At 52.2% G+C, this 20,002-nt stretch overlaps 1 protein-coding gene across 2 annotated transcripts in view; it reads left to right on the forward strand.

Annotated features, from left to right (window-relative positions):
• The window catches only part of MAP2K3 (mitogen-activated protein kinase kinase 3), a 30,730-nt gene extending 22,987 nt beyond the window's left edge, over positions 1-7,743 (forward strand). For both annotated transcript variants that reach the window (XM_058035775.1, XM_058035774.1), the window contains exons 8-13: positions 120-171; positions 990-1,117; positions 1,661-1,738; positions 3,837-3,976; positions 4,637-4,682; positions 5,101-7,743. In XM_058035775.1, the coding sequence (XP_057891758.1) occupies positions 120-171; positions 990-1,117; positions 1,661-1,738; positions 3,837-3,976; positions 4,637-4,682; positions 5,101-5,184 (528 nt within the window). In that variant the 3' untranslated portion in view covers positions 5,185-7,743. The remainder of the gene's footprint in view (positions 1-119; positions 172-989; positions 1,118-1,660; positions 1,739-3,836; positions 3,977-4,636; positions 4,683-5,100) is intronic.
• The last annotated feature ends 12,259 nt before the right edge of the window (positions 7,744-20,002 follow it).

The raw sequence follows: 20,002 nt of genomic DNA on the forward strand, positions 1-20,002 counted from the left end.
GGTCCTTAGATGGGTTTATGCATCCCCTGAGCCTGCTGGGGGCTGTGGTGTGTTTGCAGTGAGAGGCTGCTGCTGCCTGTGACTGATGGGTCACTCTTTTTCCACTCTTTTATCCCCAGATTGTACGAGCTCTGGAGCACCTGCACAGTAAACTGTCTGTAATCCACAGAGGTAAGTGCTGGATGGGGTTAGTGGAGTGTGGCTGGAGATCCAGGCTAGGGGAGGGCACCTTTCCAGGTGTGCTATGTCCCTGTGGGATGCCTAAAGTGGAATCTGCTGGTGCTCTGGACTGTGGTGGACAGATCTAGATGCTTGTTCCTTGACCATGGTGAACAGATCTAGATGCTTGTTCCTGAGATGCTTCCCTTTCTGCAGGGTGTGATTATCTTCCTCCTTTCCAGATGAAGGGTTGGATGTAACAACAGAATTCCTCACCACCTGTATTTTTTATGAGCATCTCTGTCCCTCTTGGAGTACAGAAGTGCCTTCAAGGCAGCTCTTGGAGATAAAATCCCCAAATCCTGCTGGCTGGGTAGTTTTAGCAAAGTGAGGGCTGGAGGAGACCTTACAAAATCCCAGATGGGAATTGTAACACCCAGGTCTTGCTCTCCACCCTGGTGAGGTCCCTTGTGTAGCTGTGGACAGATCAGGATGTGCATGAGACAAACTCTCCTGAAGATTTGGCAGAGCTGTGCTTTTAAGGCTGTGCTGGGCACATAAATCTCTCCTAAAGAGCTGGGGAAAAACTCCTCAACATTTTATTTCAACTTTTTGACCGGCCTGGTTGGAGAGGGGACTTGTTTTCCCTAAGGACATGGTTGTCCTGTGAATAACTTTTATTGCAAAAAGACTGGTGGGGCTTCGTCCCCCTTCCCCTGTGTTGGGACCTGCCTGGTCCCTCCCAGGCCTTCAGGGAATTGCCATTTTTGTCTCAGACTCTTCAGTACCGCTGCAAACACCCAAATTTTCCCTCTTGCATTTCCTCTTAGACGTGAAACCTTCCAACGTGCTGATCAACAAGGAGGGGCACGTGAAGATGTGTGACTTTGGGATCAGTGGTTACTTGGTGGACTCTGTAGCCAAGACCATGGATGCTGGCTGCAAACCCTACATGGCTGTAAGTGCAACCCATGTGCAGCCTCAGCCCTGCTCAGGAATGAGTCTGTTCCACCTCCAGCCTGAGATAAAAGCCACTCAGGAGTGCTCTGCTCTCCCTGACTCAGCAGAGCCTCCCTGTAAGCCCAGCTCTGTGTTAATCCCACAGTGACTCTCCCTCTGCCCCTTCCACCTGCAGAAGGACACAGAACTGGTTGTGGTGCTGCTCCTTGTTGGATAGAAAGTGCTGAGGCTTTTCTTGGCAGGATTGTTTAGTTTCATCCTCAAGTCAGTCTGAATTTCCTTTTGCCATCTGTGGCATCCATGTGGGAAGTGTGTGCTCCTGAGGGAGGGATCATGCAAGTCCCACTTCCCTGCAAAGAGGCAGAGTTGTGTGGAGCAAGATGTGGCTTTCATCAGAGCTGGATTCAACCTCAGACCCTGCCTCTCTGGGGACATGAGCCAGGGAAATCCACCCAGCCTGGCTTTTGGAGACTGAGATGTGCTCTGTGGGGCTTGCACTGGGAAATCAGGAGTGGTAACATCTCCCATTTTGCTGTTACAGCCAGAAAGAATAAACCCTGAGCTGAACCAGAAGGGCTACAACGTGAAGTCAGATGTCTGGAGCCTTGGCATCACAATGGTAACACCAAGGGCTGGGATCTGGACCTGCAGCCCTGGGGTTGGGATGAGTTTGGGCAGGTGGGGCTGTGCCCTGCTGGGAGCACTGGCAGCTGGGTGGGTGCCATCAAGCAGGGCTCAATTTGAGCATGGACAATGAGGTTAATTACCCAGGGAATTCAGGCTCCCAGCAGACAATACCAGCATGACAATGACTATCCATGCTGAGTATCCAAGAGTCTGGATTTTAATTGCCCAGCAGCTCCCTGCCTGCTGGCTGAGGGGTGGTCAGTGGAGCAGGGTTTGCTGCAGTTGGGGCTCAGCCTTCCTGCTTCACCCTCCAAGTCAGCAGAGCCTGTCAGGGGATCCCAGTCCTGCTGCACTGAGAGCTGCTGTGTGTGGTTTGCGGCAAATCCTGCCTGCGGGGTAGCTCGCAGCAGCCAACAGGAAGGGGAAATGCTTTCAGTTCCAAAACTGCAGCTGCTTGGGATGGTTTATCTGCCTCCTGCAAGAAGCAGACCTTGCAGAAAGCAGCTGAGATCCTCTGGCGCCAGTGGACAGAGGAAATCCCAGCTGCTGGCTCCAGGGGATGCTGCCTGGGAAACAGCTCCTGCTTTCCAGGAGACTCTCTCTGAGGGCAGATTATTTTCAGGAACTTTCCCTGTGCCCTCTTAGGCTTTTGTTTTGGGGGCTGCATCCCCGTGTTTGTGCATGCTGTGTCTTGGCAAATATTCCAGCGTGGTCTCATCCAAACTCAAGCCAAACTCAAGCTGCTCTCCCTGATGTCCCCATGCCAGTGCAGAGCTGGTCTGGCTGGCTGGAAATGTCATCAGGAATGTCATCTGAGCTGCAGGAAGCTGTGGGATGGGAGCCTCTGAGTGATGGAATATCCAAACCTTTCCAGAGCTGGAAGGGAGAGGACACCTTGCTGGAAGCTGGCCAGCCTGCAGCTGAACGGAGCCCCTGAGTGTTTGGTTCCTCCTTGTGTCTTCCTCCTGGGCTGGCTTCCTGGGGCTTTTTAGGTTTATTTTCTTTATGAAGGACTTGGATTGATTTCAGACCAGACAGTTTGTGGGCCATTGAGTTGCAGGGCTGTTCCAGGCCTTCCTGGGCTGGTGGCTTCATTCAGTTTTGGAGCAGCAGGAACTGAGTTCCCTGACCCGACCCAGAGGCAGGGAGGGACACTGGGCTCTGTCCTTTCAGGTTTGTTATTCCTCCCATCCCATCACAGCCTGCCAGGCAGGTCTCAAGGTTGTGTTGCCCATTCTGAGACAGGATCTGATCCTTGGCATGAGGACACTACCCAAGAGCTGTGACAGACTTTTTCCTGCTTAAATGAGGGATGGAGCAGAGGTGACTTGCAGGAAGAACCCAGTAATTGAGGTGGTTTTGGCAAAATTATGTTCTAGCACTTAATTTTTCTTGGGTTTGTGGATTTTTTGTGTGTTTAGCTCATGCAGTGCCAGCCTTGGGCTGCCTTAGGGCCAGCAGAGCAGTTTGGAAACCAGTGCAGAAGCTGTGTGCTGTTATTATTATCTTTTTAAATAATCCCATTTTACATATCTTTTGTGACTTCCTGTAAATGCATTAATATGCTGAACCAACCTCAAAAGGAAGTACTTTTGGCCTCTGGGTCTTTGTATTTAAAAAAAAGATAAGAAAAAAAGAAAAGGTGGTATGACCCAAATTGAAAATGGTTTGTAAGGAAAGAGAGTTTTCCTTTGAATCTGTGCATGGTGGGGCTGTACCTGGTGTGTGTCTCACATTGAGGAAAGAGGGGTTTTCTTTTGGATCTGAGCATCATGGGGTTGTGCCTGGTGTGTGTCTCATGTTAAGGAAAGAGGGTTTTCCTTTGAATCTGAACATTGTGGGGTTGTACCTGGTGTGTGTCTCACGTTAAGGAAAGAGGGTTTTCCTTTGGATCTGAACATTGTGGGGTTGTGCCTGGTCTGTGTCTCACATTGAGGAAAGAGGGTTTTCCTTTGGATCTGAACATTGTGGGGTTGTGCCTGGTGTGTGTCTCACGTTGAGGAAAGAGGGTTTTCCTTTGGATCTGAGCTGTCTGGGCATCCTGGGGTTGTTCCTGGTGTGTTTCTCACGTGTCCCTGCCTCGCCCCCAGATCGAGCTGGCCATTCTCCGCTTCCCGTACGAGTCCTGGGGGACGCCCTTCCAGCAGCTCAAGCAGGTGGTGGAGGAGCCCTCACCCCAGCTGCCCCCTGAACGCTTCTCCAAGGAGTTCGTGGACTTCACAGCGCAGTGGTGAGGCTCCAGCAGGGACTGCTGGCTCTCCCAGGCTGCCTGAGGGGCAGCCCTGATTTGTGGGGGTTGCAGTAGAGTGTGGGGCTGGCTTGGCTGTCCTTTGTTAGCCCATTTCTGCCCTCCTCGCTGTACCTGGTGCTCAGCATGGCAGGAAGCGCTGCCCTAACTGGTTTTGCTCTCAGCCTGACTCACCCAGGCTGGCTGGAAGGTGCAGAGGTTTCTCTTCCCCTTTTCCTGTCGCTGCTGCTGAAATGTTGGTGTTTTCTGGCAGAGTGGCAGCGAAACCAGAAGCACCCCCTGGCAGCCTCTGGGTGAAAGCTGCTTTGTGGTTCTGTGGGATGCTGCTCCCTCAGGGTGTCCCTGGAGCTGCCAGGCAAGGGCAAGCTCCCACTGCAGGTGCTGGGAAACCATATCCTCCCCTTCCCAGCTGTTCTCTGTGTGGGGCAGACTGCAGAGCTGCTTGGCTTGTGCTTTTTGTGGCAAAACACTGAGTTGTCCTTCCCCAGTTACCTGCCTGGCTGCTTTGCTGGTGGTTCAAACCTGCTCAGGCAAGGAGGGAGAGGGATGGGTGCAGCCCATGGGAAAGGGAGATCCCCTATGACAAACCATGTTCAGCAAAAGATCCTACAGCCTTTCTGTCCCTTTGTTTTTTCCTTGCAGCCTAAGGAAGAACCCAGCTGAGCGAATGAACTATTTAGAACTTATGGTGAGTGCAGAGCTGCTTCTGCTGGTCTTTATTCCCAGTTTTGAAACTCAACTCAGTGGTCCAGCAGGGAAATGGGACAAACACATGGGTGATTTTTCAGGCATGGAGCAGGATGGGTGTAGTGTGTCAGGGGTGTGGAAGGCTGTGTTGATTTCACGGGTGTTAAGGTCGGGGTTTCCAGGTGTTTTCTCCATCTGTCCTGTCTGCTCTGGGAGAGTTTAGACCTGGAAGGATGGCACTACAGCTGCCAAGGTGGGGTGTCCTGCTGGGGCTGAACTGAGAAATGCCAGAATTCATGTCTTAGCTGAAGAATGGTGTCTGGGGGAGTCTGGGGAGGAGAGTGGAATCCACCTGAAGCTGTGTGACATCCCCCGGGGTCTGTGGTGTCAGCTGACGTTTTCTTTGATCTCGTTGGCAGGAACACCCTTTCTTCACCTTGCACGACACCAAAGAGACTGACATGGCCTCCTTTGTGACAGAGATCCTCGGGGAAGACTCCTAACTGCCAGCCCCCAGCTCCCTGCAGTCCCTCCATCCCGGCTTCCCGCAGGAGAGCCAGCGAGGACTCCAGTTCAGGGTGCTTTGCACAAATCACAGATCCACCTCCCCGCCCTGGGGGCATCTCTGGCCCCATCAAAATCTCTTTTTCTCTTTGCCCTGAGGAAAATAAATCCCCCAGGAGGAGCCTTTTGAAGCCAGCACCTTCCCAGCCAAGCCAAGGACTCCGAAGGCTCAGGAGGTCCCTGAGAGGAGCAGAGGGTGCCAGGGGCCACCTCCCCTCCCCAGTACCCACAGCACAGCACAGGGGGTTGTGTTTCTTTGCTGTCAGGGGAAGACAGAGAGACCCAGTGCTGCTGTGCTTCTCCCACTCCTCTCCTGCCTGCCCAAGCCCCTTCCCTGGAGTCTGGTCTCACTTGCCTTCTCTCTGTGCCCCCAGGAGCTCATACAGCTTTAGGGGCTCGTGGAGCTCCCTGGGCTGCTGCTCACACCAGAGGAATGTTTGAATGTTTTAATGTCTGGCTCAACACCTTAAGGACCCTTTGAGGCAGCACCAGCTCGGGCATCCCTCTCCCTCAGTCAATGCTGCTCTCTTGAGGAGAGGGAGAAAAAGGCATTTTTCCATGAGCTGCACGGGGCTTCGCCCAGCATCCATCCCTTCCCTGGTGGGCACAAGGGGATGCAGACACAGCAGCTGCCTGTCCTCCCTGTGGGCTGGGAGGTCACATCCCTGCCCTGGGCTCAGCCCTGGCTGCCTCCATCCCACCCTGCCTGGCTCCTGAGAAGTCTCTGCTCCATCTGCTGTCCAGCCTGGAGCTGCTGTCAGACCTCGCACTGTGACACCGTTCCAGAGGCTGAACTCACACCCCTGGTGTCCCAAACTGTCCCCAACCCCTGCGGGTGCCAGCGAGAGCCAAAGCCCAGGGACTGGCCCGCGGCTGTTGTACATTTGATGTCTATATATGATGGACTTTGTGACTTTGTGTTTCCTAGGTTTGATTAACTCGCTATAAATTAAAGCCCTTTCTGTGTGGGAGGAGGGAGGAGCAGTTCTCTCTCTGCTGACAAATCCACTGTGAAAACCTGATGTGTTTCCCCCAGCTCCCAGCCAGGGGAGCCAGGGGAGCAGGAGGGGTTTCTGGCTTCTACTGTACATGATCACGGATAAACGCACCGGCTGTGGAATTTGGTTTTGTTTATTTTTTTTCTTTTTTTTATTTTTAATAATTGAGTTTTTCTGAAGGATTTTTTTTTTCTTTTCTAATATATATTTGTGTGTGTGTATGTGTGCTCTATATATATTATATATTTTTAAATCAATGATGAATGTGTGGATGTCTATGTGGCCAGCAGATCTGGCGTTATAACAATTTTTCTGGCTAAATTTGGGCAGGTGGGGAAGGGGTCACTAGAAAACACTCTGGCCTAAGATTACTTTTCTTCTTTCTTTTTTAAAGAAATGCATCTATTTTTTAACTGAATCTTTTAAAAATCTTATTCCTGAAATTCATGCCCTGGAGGTCTGGATTTCAGGGTGAATTCCCAGTGTTCAGGGTGCCCCTCAATGAAGAATGATGTTCCCTTAAATTCATTATCCCCCCTCCTGCAGTCCAGGGTTTGATGCAGTGCTGGGCTGGGAGCTGGGGTGCTCCACACCATCTCTCCCCACCTGGGAAAGCTGCTCTGGGGAAAATGGTTTTCAGCCCTTGATGCATCACACAGCCAAGGCTTTTCCTGTGCCATGCCTCTGATCCCCCTCCCTGAGTCCACAAACCCTGAGGAACCCAGCCCAGGTGGAGCTGCACAAACCCTGTGCAGCTTCACTTCAACCCTGACCCCCAGCCCACCTCTGGATGGAAAATAAGGACGTGATTGATGTTTTCTCCATGTCTCCCTCCTCCTCATCCTGCTCTGCAAACCACCCGACACTCACCTGTACCTGCTTGGTTTGACAGCTTTGCTGCCGAGATGTACAACTGTAATTTTTTTTTCATAGTTGGTTACTTTGGATTATTTTTGTTTTGAGTTGAGCTTTTGGGTTTTCTCCCTTCTCTGTTTAAATTCCTTTCCCCTTCCTTTAGCTCACCCTTTTTTGGTGCTTTGGGGAATGGTGTTCATTTTTGTAAAAATTTTTTTTGCATGCTTTTTATTTTTTTTTTTTTTTCTGCATTTCTCCTCCTGGAGAGAGTCCTGATTTCTGTATTTTGGGATAAGGGAGCATCTGCCCATTCAAACAGGGGAGATGGCTCTGGGGTGGGCTTGGGCCCGTGTGGATGAGCTGAGGCTTTGGCTGAGGAGGCCAACACACCACACCTCCCTGTGCCATCTCCTCTGCTTCATTCTACACAGGTTTACCTGTCCAAATCCCAAATTCCACTTCCCTGCTCCCCTGTCCCACCTCATTCCCTCTGCAGTGGCAGTTCCTGGGGAGAACCAGCTTGGCTTTAAGGTGGGCGAGGATTTTGACTCACGTGGGAAGCCCCTCTCCCCTTGTATTTTTGGGAATGGTCTGTACCCCTCAACCCCCATCCTTATTTCCAATAAAATTCACCCTCAAACCTGATTCTTGTCTCCTCTTGCTGTTTGAGGGCTGGGGGCGTTTGGGGCAGCAGCTTGGAGGGGAATCCTGCTTTCTCCCTATAGTGCGGAGTGATGCTGCTGCTAATTTGGGGATTGTACAAGCTGTGACCCTTGGGATGGGATCCCTGGAGCAGCTCCCTGGGCCTGGGGGTGCAGGAGGGGCTGGGGAGGGCTTGCAGAACACGGGAACCCCAACTCAGCATCCCTGGGGCCGGGCAGGAGGGGGAGGCTGTGGGGTTCTGGGGCAGGGGGAGGCTGTGGGGTTCTGGGGCAGGGGATGCTCACCGTGGATCGGGGATCCCCTCCAGTCGAGGGTCCCGGGGCAGCAGGCGCTGCTCGCGGCCGCGAGGGGGAGGCAGCGCCCGGCGCCGGGACCCGGCGGGACCGAGCGGGATGAGCCTGGACCCACGGGGATGAACATCCACCAGGACAGCCGGGATGAGCCGGGACCCACGGGGGTGACCGGGACCTGGTGGGATGAGCCTGGAGCCACGGGGGTGAACATTAACCGGGACACGGCGGGACCGAGCGGGACTGAGCTGGATGAGCCTGGATCCGTGGGGTGAACATCCACCGGGACAGAGCTGGATGAGCGTGGATCCACAGGGATGAACATTCACCAGGACACGGCAGGATGAGCCTGGACCCACGAGGGTCAACATCCACCGGGACAGCCGGGACGAGCCAGCCCCACGAGGATGAACAACCACCGGGACCCCGCGGGATGAGCCTGGAGCCACTGGGTGACTGGGACCTGATGGGATGAGCCTCCACCCACGAGGATGAGCATCCACCGGGACCCCGCGGGATGAGCCTGGATCCACGGGAATGAACATTCACCGGGACACAGTGGGATGCGCCTGGATCCGCAGGGATGAGCCCCCACCGGCGGCAGGAGCCGGCGTAGCCCCCGTTTCCATCCCAAGCTCCCCTCTCAGCCCTTCCCATCCCTCCCTCGGCCGGGATTAGGGCAGGGGTGCCCTTAGGGGATGGAGCTGCAGGTTTGGAGGGGACTGCGAGTGAGGAACAGCTCCCTTCCCAAGTGTTCTCCCTGTCAGCCAGGCAGGATCAGGCCGGAGTCACTGCGTCCCTCAAGCACCGGGATTTGGTGGCGATGCTTTGCCTGGAAATGGGGCCGAGGAGGGGATCAGCGGTGCTGGGGAGAGCAGGGACCCCAGGAACACCCATCTGTGTGGTGTGGGGACACACCCGACCTGCTGGGAGCTGGAGTCTGCTCTGTTCCAATTACCAGCTTAATAGCTACATGGAGACCATTAAAAATGCATCAGTGCCTCCGAGGAAAGAACTTCAGGAGAAGTGGAAAATTCATCACTTTGAGCTCCCTTATTAGGAGAAAAGGTGTTTTTTTCCCCCCCCATTTGTCTCAAAGAGAGGCAAAGAGAGGTTATTCCTGCCTGGTGACTCCCCCATGGGACTGTCACGAGGTGCAAACAGGCAGTGCCCAAACCTGGGTGACAAGGACACAGCTCCTGCTGCTGAGATGGGAAAACTCAGCACCTCCAGCACAGGCAGGGGGCATGGTGACCATGGGTGGTAGCAGCTCAATCCTCCTCAGATAAAGAGCCAACAGCTCTCCCTGCCCTGTGCTGAGAACATGTGTTGGGAGCATGGTGTGATAATGAGCAAAGCAGGGACCCCAGGCAGGTGTGAAGGGGAGCTCTCCATTGCCAAAAACCCCAGGCAGGTGTGAAGGGGAGCTCTCCATTGCCAAAAACCCCAGGCAGGTGTGAAGGAGGGCTCTCCATTGCCAAAAACCCCAGGCAGGTGTGAAGGAGGGCTCTCCATTGCCAAAAACCCCAGGCAGGTGTGAAGGAGGGCTCTCCATTGCCAAAAACCCAGGCTTTTTAAGCACTTAAGACAGTTATCAGGGTTTTTAAGGCACAACATGCTTACATGGGTACGTGGTTTTAAGGCACAACAAGCCCAAGTCAACCAACCACCAGACACCATGATGAAGTGGATGTAATGTGGACTTGTGACAGTCACACAGCACATCTGTCACATCTCTCTCATCTCTGTACCCCTATTCCAGCTGAGTCACTTCCCCATAGCTCCCTTCTCCTTAGCCTAAGACCAGGCTGGAGCCATCTTACGAGGCCTTCCCTTTCTAAAGCCTTACAAGCAGTCCCTCTAAAAGGGCAGACCCCAAAGTGCTCCCCCAGTACGGTGCAGGTGTTTGTACTGGTCATACTGGCCCCTTGCAGGGGTGGTTCATCAGGAACTGTAGCACAAGGAGTAATGGGTTCAAACTGAAAAGGGGAAAATAAAGGCTTTAAACACAAGAAATTCTTGGCTTTGAGGGTGGTGAGGCTCTGGCACAGGTTGCCCAGAGAAGCTGTGGCAGCTGCATCCCTGGAAGTGTCCAAGGCCAGGTGGCATGGGGCTTGGAGCCACCTGGGGTAGTGCAGGGTGTCCCTGCTCACGGCAGGGGGTTGGAACTGGGTGATCTTTAAGGTCCCTTCCAACCCAAGCCCTTCTGTGCTTCCATTCTGTGGTGGTTCTCTCCAGGAGCTCCTGAGCTGGAGCTCACGCTGTTCCTAAGAGCCGTGTGCGGAGGAGGGCTGGCTAATGGATTAGCAGGGGGTGTGATGATGCAGCCAGTTTTCTGGGGCTGAGGGTTATTTATTTTGCTTAATTTTTCTTTCTTTTTTTTTTTTCTCTTTTTTTTTCAGGTGGTGGCTGAGCCCGTATCTAGGACAGGGGTGGCTTTTTTTGGTGCGGGTGGCCTGTGGGCACCTTGTCGCTCGATAGTGTAAATTAGCGAGTTCACCCAGGCCAGGGGTTTGTACCAGACGTGTTCAATCCTCCCCTAATAGCTGCCTCACCCAGAAACTTCCAAAGCTCTTGTAGCACCTAAGCACTAATGAGCTGAAGCTGCAGAATAGCAATGAGGCCTCAGGAATATGGATCAGCCTTTGCTGGCCCAGCCAGAGGCTCTAAAATGATTTCAGCCAGCACCCAGAGGGACCAGTGTAGCCCAGCTGGGAGGGAAGGGTTTAAATGAGGTGCCTTGGGTGCAGAAGCCTTTGCTGCCCATGAGGAGCTGCTGAGGATGTCTCCCAACTCTCCTCTCCAAACAGAAGTGTAGGTGGCTTGTGTTGAGGAGAGGAGAGCTCAAACTCCAGTTGAACCACTGGTGTCCAGGTGTGTTGGTGCCCTGCCTTTCCCCCCCGATAACTGATCATCCCTGGTTGATCTAAGTTTGTTTTTACGTTTTGTTTTTACTGCTGGCTTGGACAAAGCATCTCCAAGCCCTTTCTGCCTGGTTTGCCCATTCAGCCCCAGTGTGTGTGTGTTTATGAAGTAAGTTGTGCCACCCATCCAGCTCCAGACGTATGTATTTATGGAGTGACTTGTGCCACCCATCCATGCACAGCTGCTCCATGCCCTGGGAATTCTACGTGACCAACACCAACAGGGTGCAGGAAAGCTGGGGAGATTTCTCATGACCAACAGGGTGCAGGAAAGCTGGGGAGATTTCTCATGACCAACACCAATGGAGTGCTGGAAAGATGAGGAGATTTCTCATGACCAACACCAACAGGGGGCTGGAAAGCCAGGGAGATTTCTCATGACCAACACCAACAGGGTGCAGGAAAGCTGGGGGGATTTCTCATGACCAACACCAACAGGGTGCAGGAAAGCCGGGGAGATTTCTCATGACCAACACCAATGGGGGTCTGGAAAGATGAGGAGATTTCTCATGACCAACAGCAACAGGGTGCAGGAAAGCTGGGGAGATTTCTCATGACCAACACCAACAGGGTGCTGGAGAGCCGGGGAGATTTCTGCTGGAAACCACGGTGAAAACTCCTCTCTCACCCAGCAACACCAATCTCCATCCACCCTTCCCTCTCAGCTTGAATCTCTATTGATTTTCCCGAGGCGGGAGCGCTGCTGGGGGAGCGCGGGGGTGGGAGGAGAAGCCTCAGCAGCCAAAGCCTGGAAATATCAAAGCTCGACGGCAGCGCTCCGGGGTGACCGGGGGGGTCACCGGCCCCGCAGGCAGCCCCGGTTCCCGGCGGGTTTCCCGGAGCTTTTCCAGCCCCGGAGCGGCGGCTGAGCCCCTCTCACGCTGAGTTAACCTTTGTGGAAATGCCAAGCGGAGCTGGAACAGGCTGTGCGTCTCCAGAGCTGCGGGCACACAGGCAGGGGGCTGAGAGGAGCCTCGGTGGCTTTTGCACCTGATTTGCATCTCGGGTGGAGCAGGAGGCACAAACCTTGATGAGAAAAGCTGCCACCTTGATATCAGCTGTGTTTTCCTCAGTGTCATTCCCCGCTCAGGGCTGCTGGTTTCTCCTGGAGGGACACACTCCTGATTGAAGCTGGGATTTCATAAATAAACCCCGAGGTTTCCGACAAAAGCTCTGGTTCGGGTCTGAAGCTGCCACGAGTGGTGTGCGGCCGCTCTGAGCACCAGTGCTCCGCTCAGTTAATTAATTAGCGATTAATTAGCGTTTCCCAGGTCATGCCGACCCTCCGCTCGGGCTCTGTGAAGCATCACTCCTGCAACAGGTCCCGTTCCGAGCCGGAGCCGACGGATGGATGATCCCGAGCATCCTCCAGGATGTGCCTACGGACTGGGGAGCCCTGGCTGCGGCAGGAGGTGCTCGGTTCCTGTGCTGCCCTAGGGATGATGCTCAGGGCTCGCAGTGGCTCTGTAAACACCCAGCAGCTGCCGGGCATCGATCCGGGCTGGCTCGGCTCACTCTGGGCACGGCATGGACCCGTAGGAGTGGGTGGGCAGCATTGTTGGCGGAATTTTGGGAGCCTGGGGTAAGGCAGGAGGGATGGGGAGGTGCTGGTGTGAGGGGCAGGGATGGCACTGGGATTCCTCAGGCAGTGAGAAATCTTCTCACCCCGCTGTTTTCCATAGGGGTTGTGGGTTTTTTCTTTAAACTTACTCCGTGCCTCTTTTCAGAACCTCTCTGAACAGCCCAAAAGTGATCTGGGGGTTCTGCTGACTGCACCCCACTTCCCAAATCTTTCCTGGGCTCTGACCTGGCCCCTTTTAGCTCAAGGGGTCAGGGCCTTCAGCTGTGAGGACCCTCCGGCCTCTCCCTCTCCTTTGCCATAACTCAGAGTGGGATCCACAGGAATTCGGGTTTGCTGCAGGCTGGAGCACCTGATTGCCCAGTGGGCACCTCAGCCAAGACTGCAAGGTTGTTTTTGGGGTGCAGAGCAGCCTCTGTGAGCTGCATTTGGGGGATGCTTCCCCTCGGGGAGGGGGGCGATGATGGGGGCTCTGCCCTCCCTGAGCCCCAGCAGCAGCAGGACGTGTCCTTTGTCATCACCCTGCCCCACCCTGAGCTGCTTTAATTACAGCTCTGAGAGAGATCTTCCCCTTTATTCCCCCAAATCTTCTCCTTAATTAAAATCTTTGATCTGGGCCAGCGGGAAGCAGCTGTTGCCTCTTTGCAGCGTGCTGCAAGCTGCCAGCCCGAGTGTGGGCCAGGGAGGGGACAGGGAGGGGACAGCACGGGGACAGGGGCACTGCCATCATCACTGTCCCAGCCAGACCCAAATTTTGTGCCCAAGATGGGCTCAAAGGCCAATAATTTTTTTTCTTTTGTTGCAGCGTGCTGCAAGCTGCTAGCCCGAGTGTGGGCCAGGCAGTGACAGGGAGGGGACAGCACGGGGACATTGGCACTGCCATTGTCACTGTCCCACCTGCTCAAGGCTGCTGGGAGCCTTGCCCTGCTGAAGTGAGGGCTGAAATCATCTGAGCTGAGTGGGGATCAAACATTGGGTCCCTCTGCACCTTCCCACCACGGAGCTCTTCCAGTGAGGGTGAAAATGTCCTGAGTACAACGAGCCCAAACCCGTTTGGGGGTTGCCAGCTCCTGATCTGGGGAAGGGCTGGATGGTGCAGGTGGATGAAGGTGAAGGTGAAACTGGGGCTGTTCATTGAGTTTTGTACCTGGGATTCACAATGTGCCTGGCCAGGGGCAGCTGTTTCTCATTTCTCATTCAGAGGAAGCCCATTGAACCCAAATCCATGGCTGGCACCTCTCAGGTGGGACACCCCTGTGTCACCACAGCCTGGGGACATTCCCTGCCATGGCCTCGCAGCCTCCTCGTGTTTTCTCCCAGGATTACCCAGGGAGGTGACTTCACCCTCCCTTCCTGCTCTGTTTTCTCCCAGGATTAGCCCAGGGAGGGGATTTTACCCAGGCGTTCCTGCAGCTCTCCATCGTCACAGCAACGGGGAAGCGTCGGGAACAATTGGTGAGCTGGTGGTGTCAGCTTTATCTCGGCTGATGTGTCTCTCCTTGATGAAACTTGTGGAAGAGAAAAGCAGGGGGAAAAAGGGAAAAGGCTGCTGACAAGAGATGTGTTATTTCTATTTCACCTCAGATTTACTGGTGCATGCATTTTTCATTCATGGAAGAGGCTGATATGCAGATTTATTCAGAGCAGAGCAGGTACAACCCTTTGTGGATCAATTCCTGCAGCAGGCTTAGGAGAAAAGGACTTGGCTGAGCAAACAGCCATGCAAGACACTTCCCAAAGCCAGCCCCAAATTTTGTGCCCAAGATGGACTAAAAGGCCAATAAGATTTTTTTTTCTTCTTTTTTTCCTTTTTTCTTTTTTCTCTTTTTTTTTTTTTTTCCTTTTCTTTTTTTTTTTTTTGTTTTTTTTTTTTTTTTTTTTTTTTTTTTTTGTTTTTGTTTTTGTTTTTTGTTTTTCTGCAAATCCACGCACTTCAGCCCAAATTCTGTTCCTGTTTTTGGCCAGGGGAAACTTCCACTGCAGTTACAGCTTGTGTTTCCCACATACTTCAGCTGGGGTGGCCTGGGTTGACTTTGTTCTTCTTCCAGTTCTGCTTTACTGGGGGCTCCGTGCCCCAGGGTGGGGCTTCACCTTGTTTTGGAGAGGATGAATTTATATTATGGACTATATATATATATATATATAAAATATATAATATATATATATATGAATTTATATTATGGACTGTATATGTATATATATATATAAATATTATATATATATATATATTTATTTATAATATTAAAAATGGTATTATTTATATTGAGATGGCTTCCTCAGGAGACCCTTTGTCCTGGCTCCTTGGTCACCAAAGTCATACCTTAAACACCTGAGCCAGGTGTCTCTTACTGGTAGCTAAAATTTGGCCTCCAGATGAGTCTGAAGCTCTTCTCCTTCCATACAGAGCACGTAGTGGTTTCTCTGTGATCTGGGGGGCTCTGCTCCCCTGGGGCAGGACACCCTCTGGAAGCCAAGTAGAATTTAATCTCCCTGCAGTGATGAAAGTGAATCCAAGAAAAGTATTTGAGGTGTTTTTCCCCTCTCATTAGGAATGGAAGACAGGAGTCTTCTGTCTTCTGGGTACTATACAACCAGCATGAATTATTTAGGACCGAGCATCTCTCCGATAAATAATTTTTTTATGTGGGGAGATTAAATCTGAATTTTTTAAAAAATATAATAACAAAAGCAATTTCTCTCTCGTAAGTCCTCATATTTCACCCAGCAAAGAGATCCCAGGCATCCATTCCTGTATTGATCAGCAAATAGGTCCTTTTATAGATTTAGTTCACCCAACCTTGTTTAATTTTGGATTCATTGATTCAATGCAAAGATCTAGATGAAAAGCAAGTGGGCTGTTTCCAGTGCTGGTGATGCTATTTTTAAATAAATCTAGTGCATGCTAAAATAAATATGCAAAACATTTTGTAAGGCCGCGTACGGGTGGGGAGACCAGATGTACTAAAATATTTAACAAACTTTTCCCTGATTTCTCCAAATGCATGTTTTATTTACCAAACACCAGTGGAATTTAATCTCACCCAGTGTTTGCTCCGACCCGTTGTCTGGGGTGAGCAGGAACGTGGGGCCTTGGAGGAGCTGTCTGTGCAGTGACATTGGTGGCACATTTAAATGCAAAGCTCATTAACCGTGTCTGGGATTTTTTGTTTGTTTCTCCCTTTTTTTTAATGTTCACGTTCCCTACAAGAGCAAGAGATGAAATACCCATCTACAATTCCCTTTCATCTCCAGGCTGGGTGTTTTTTTTTTTTTTCCCCTCTTCTCTTGCTCAGATGACAAAGTTTCTCATTTGGTATTTTATTTGATTTCAGGAGATGAGAAAGAATTAAAAGCGTCTTCAGGAGGTTGGGCTCACCTTACTCTCTCCAGGATCCTTCAGGAGGAGGATGAGTGACTTGGCAAAGGCTCCTGCCTCCAAAGGATGGGGTTCATCCCAGGGTCAGAGCTGCATCCTGGCTTCTCCTTCACCTGGGGTGACCATCCTGCAGATCCCACAGATCCCAGCCTCCTTCCCTGGGGCATCCCATCCCACTCTGGGTGCTTGTGCCTGTCTCCTCCCAACCCTCTGCTTTCAATCCAATCTCATTTAATTGAATTGTGGTTTTGATCACATCTGACGGTGGCAGAGATCTTGCTGATAATCGGATTCCCATGGAGAGGTGGGAATGGGGCTGGTGGAGGAGGGAGGGGAGACAGGGGCTGGTGTGATGCCACTTGGTCCTCATGTGCCACCAGGGAGGTGACACAGCAGCCAGGCTCTGCCCACTCTGGGGTCAGTCACATTTTGGGGATGGGTGAATTAACTGAACGTCCCAGTGGGGGCTGAACCCTGCAGGCTGTGTTTGTTTTGGTTAAAAAAAGGCAATTTCTTGGCAAAACCTTCCACCTTGCTGCAGGTTGGAGCAAATGCAGCATCCCCCAGCACTCCTGGTACCCAGCCTGGCCTCGCCCTGCCCTGCCTGGACTCTGTGCAGGGATGTGCTCAGCTCTCTGCACATCTGCCACGTGTGTGGTGGCAGGTGGCAGCAATTAATTACAGAGATTCATGTGTGATTTGCATGAATTCAGCTGGAAGTGCAGCCCCTGGGATGGGGGAATGTTCCTTACAGAGCCCCCTGCTCCAGGTGCCCTTCTGCCAGCCAGTGTTCCATGGGGTGTTCGTGGTGTGTGTGATTTTGGGGGTACCAAACAGGAGGGGCAGAGCAAGCAGCAGCCTCTCCTCCATCCCTTGGTCCTTGCCAGGGGCTTGGGCATGGCAGGGAAGGCCTTGGATAATCTGAGACAGCAGGAATTTCCCCCCAAACTGGGATGGAAACAAAATCCTCCACCGTGACTCAACCTCTCTCCTGAGATGCTGGAGGGACATGTGTGCCCTATTCCAGTGCCCCATTCCTGTGCCCCATTCCTGTGCCCCATTCCAGTGCCCCATTCCTGTGCCCCATTCCTGCTGACCCCAGGGCCCAGGGCAGGAGGAGATCAGTCCTTGGTCCACAGCCCAACCCCACCCCTGTAGTGCTGTGATGTGGGGCTGCCATTGCATGAGGCCACCTTGCTCTGTGTTTGCAGGCTCAGGGCAGAGGCTCGGTGCTCCTGCTCTGCCTGGGCTCTCCCTGGCCTGGCACAGCTCTGTTCCCCTTGGTTTGGGTGTTAGAGCAGTTTTTCCCATCGAGCTGTGGCTAATTTACCTCCTTGCTGTCTGGGGTTTAATGCACCCAATCTCCTTGGGCCAGAGAATCCCAGAATGGTTTGGGTTGGAGGGAACCTTCCAGATCATTCAGTTCCAACCCTGGGACAGTTTCCACAGGACCACATTGCTCCAAACTGCATCCAGTCTGTCTTTGGACACTTCCAGGGTGGAGAGAGAAGAGATCTAAGACAGAACTGCCAGAGGAGGATGCAGGGCTGTATTTGTGGGTGTACATCAGGAAAGAGAGACTCCTGCAAGGAGCCTGCAGTGTGCTGGCTTGGTCCAGGAGAGGTAGCAGCAAGCCAAGAGACTCAGCTATCCTGGCCAGAAGGATGAGAGAACATTGCCAAGACAAGCAGGTGTCCAACAGAGCAGCTCTGGGCCTGGAGGAGACGGGGGGAGACTGGAAAGGAGCAACGAGGAATAAAACCCTGAGGTGTAAGGTGACAGCTAGAAATAGAAGGGAGCAAGTGATATTTGTATCAGAGGTATCCTGGGGAAGGCATGAAGGAATCCAGCCCTGAGAGCCCCAGCTCCTCTGTTCAAGGTTTTCCTCTCAAACCTAGCATAAACCATCTTAAGGCTCATCTCAGCTCACCACGAGAGAGGATGGAGCTGCCCATGGCAGCCAGGCACTTCCACTGGTCCACTGGCTTGGTTCTCACCTCCACTGGTTTGGTTCTGATCAATAATGAGCTAATTAGTTGCTATGGAGATGTAATGTGGGAGAACTTTGGGGAGGAGAAATTATAGGTAATTTTTATTTGTTTGGGCCCTGTTCCTATAGCAACAGGAGAACTTGTCACTGACTACCAGTTGGTTTCCATGGAGTTGGCTGCTAGTTCTGGGTTATTAATGCCTCCAAGCATAAAACAACTCACCTAGTAGGGCTGGTGGATTGTCCTCCATCATCCATGGGAACTTTGCAGTTTGCCAAGTCAGGGCCTGGCTCTCCCAAAAGTTGGGATGGAGTGTTCATCACCAACCAACAGTGTGGAAGTGCTGGAAGGATCGATCGTTCTGCCCCTCTCTTGTGTTGAAGACATCGTGGAATGAATAATCCATCACTTCATGGCTTGCTCCACTCGCAGCATTGCCTGATTTTTAATTGGGTTTTCTCAGTCTTCGGCTTCCAGATGCTCGGCGTTGATCTGCCTTTCTCTGCTAAATTAAAAAGTCTTTTAGCACCTGGCAGTTTTGCTGTAAAGGGACTCACTGTAATTAAGTCCCTTTCTCCTCTCCCCAGCACTGGTTCTCCTGAATGGAGCCGTTTGTTTTCCTGCAGCCCCTCACCTGACGCGTTCCCGTTTCCGCGCTCCTCCGAACAAAAGGGATGTGGTGTCTGCCTTGCAGAGGGCTGCAGCTCTGTTGAGGGACCTCTCAAACTCCTCCAGAAGCCTTGGAACCAGACCAAACACTCCTGAGCGCTGAAGAGACTGGATTTGGGAGAGATTGGTTTTATGATAGGTTGTAATTTCCCTCCCACCAGCTAACTCCTCAGCTTTCCACGGCTGATAATTACCCAGTAGGAGCTGAAATGTCTCTCCCCATTCCCCCCTTATCAACCCGTTCTCCACTTTGAAGGCATCGCCACTTCTTCCCAGAGTGTCCTGGCCGATCTCTCGGAGCACCTGCTCATCCTCTGTTGCTTTGGAAGATGGTGCCACATCCACCACCTCTCCCCTTGGAGACCGCTCTGGCTCCGGCTCTGGAGGCAGATAAGTCGATCAGCGTGTGGATAAACCTTTAATGGTGTTTGGCTGAGCTCGCCAGGCAGTCGGAAGGGAGGCACGAAGCAAAGGGCAGCTCCCCACCAGCAGCCCTGCCTCGGATCTCTTGGCAAGCTCTGCTGCTGGCCCCAGCCCTGCATGCTGTGCTCGCAGCTGCTCCGGCCCCGCTGCTGAGGCACGGCCCAAATGTCTCCAAGGAGGCTGCAGATGGGGCTGGAGGATGAGGCTGAGGATGAAGGCTGGCTCTGGAGACGGGAGGAAAGTCCTGAGCCATCCAGGTGGGGTCTGGCTGGCAAAGCCAAACCTTCAAGGTGGAAGAAAGGCTTCATCCAAGAGTTCCTGCATCTCCTTGGTGCCACTTGATTTGCAGATAAATTATCTGCAAATCTTCTTCTGTAAGAAATCCCCCTGCAAACTCTATTTGTTCTTCTGTGACCGTGTTCACAGGGGTCTTAGGATGAAGGAAGAGACAAAGATCTGACTTTATGTTCCAGAAGGCTTGACTTATTATTTTATTATATGTATTACATTAAAACTATGTTAAAGGAATAGAAGAAAAGGTTCCATCAGAAGGCTAGCTAAGAATAGAATAACAAAGAATGATAACAGAGGTTTGTGGCTCAGCTTTCTGTCCGAGCTAGCTGGGATGTGATTGGCCATTAATTACAAACATTTAACATGGGCCAATCAAAGTTCTGCCTGTTGCATTCTACAGCAGCAGATAATCAACGTTTACATTTTGTTCTGGAAGCTTCTCAGCTTCTCAGGAGGAAAAAATCCTAAAGAAAGAATTTTTCATAAAAGATGTCTGCGACATTCTTCCATGTGTTTCTTTCCAAGAGTGGTGCCCATGGAGGGAGAGGCTTGGGAAGTTCTGTATTTATTCACCATCAATAAGCAGTGATGGCTTTAGCAGAGGCTGGCTGTTGGATGGAGATGTTAGCTGGGTGAAGGAGGCACACCCAGCACACCAGAACCAGCCCTGGTTGGGAATCCAGGCTGGGGATGCA

The sequence above is a fragment of the Melospiza georgiana genome, chromosome 16, assembly GCF_028018845.1.
Source record: "Melospiza georgiana isolate bMelGeo1 chromosome 16, bMelGeo1.pri, whole genome shotgun sequence".
In the NCBI taxonomy this organism is placed as follows: Eukaryota; Metazoa; Chordata; class Aves; order Passeriformes; family Passerellidae; genus Melospiza; species Melospiza georgiana.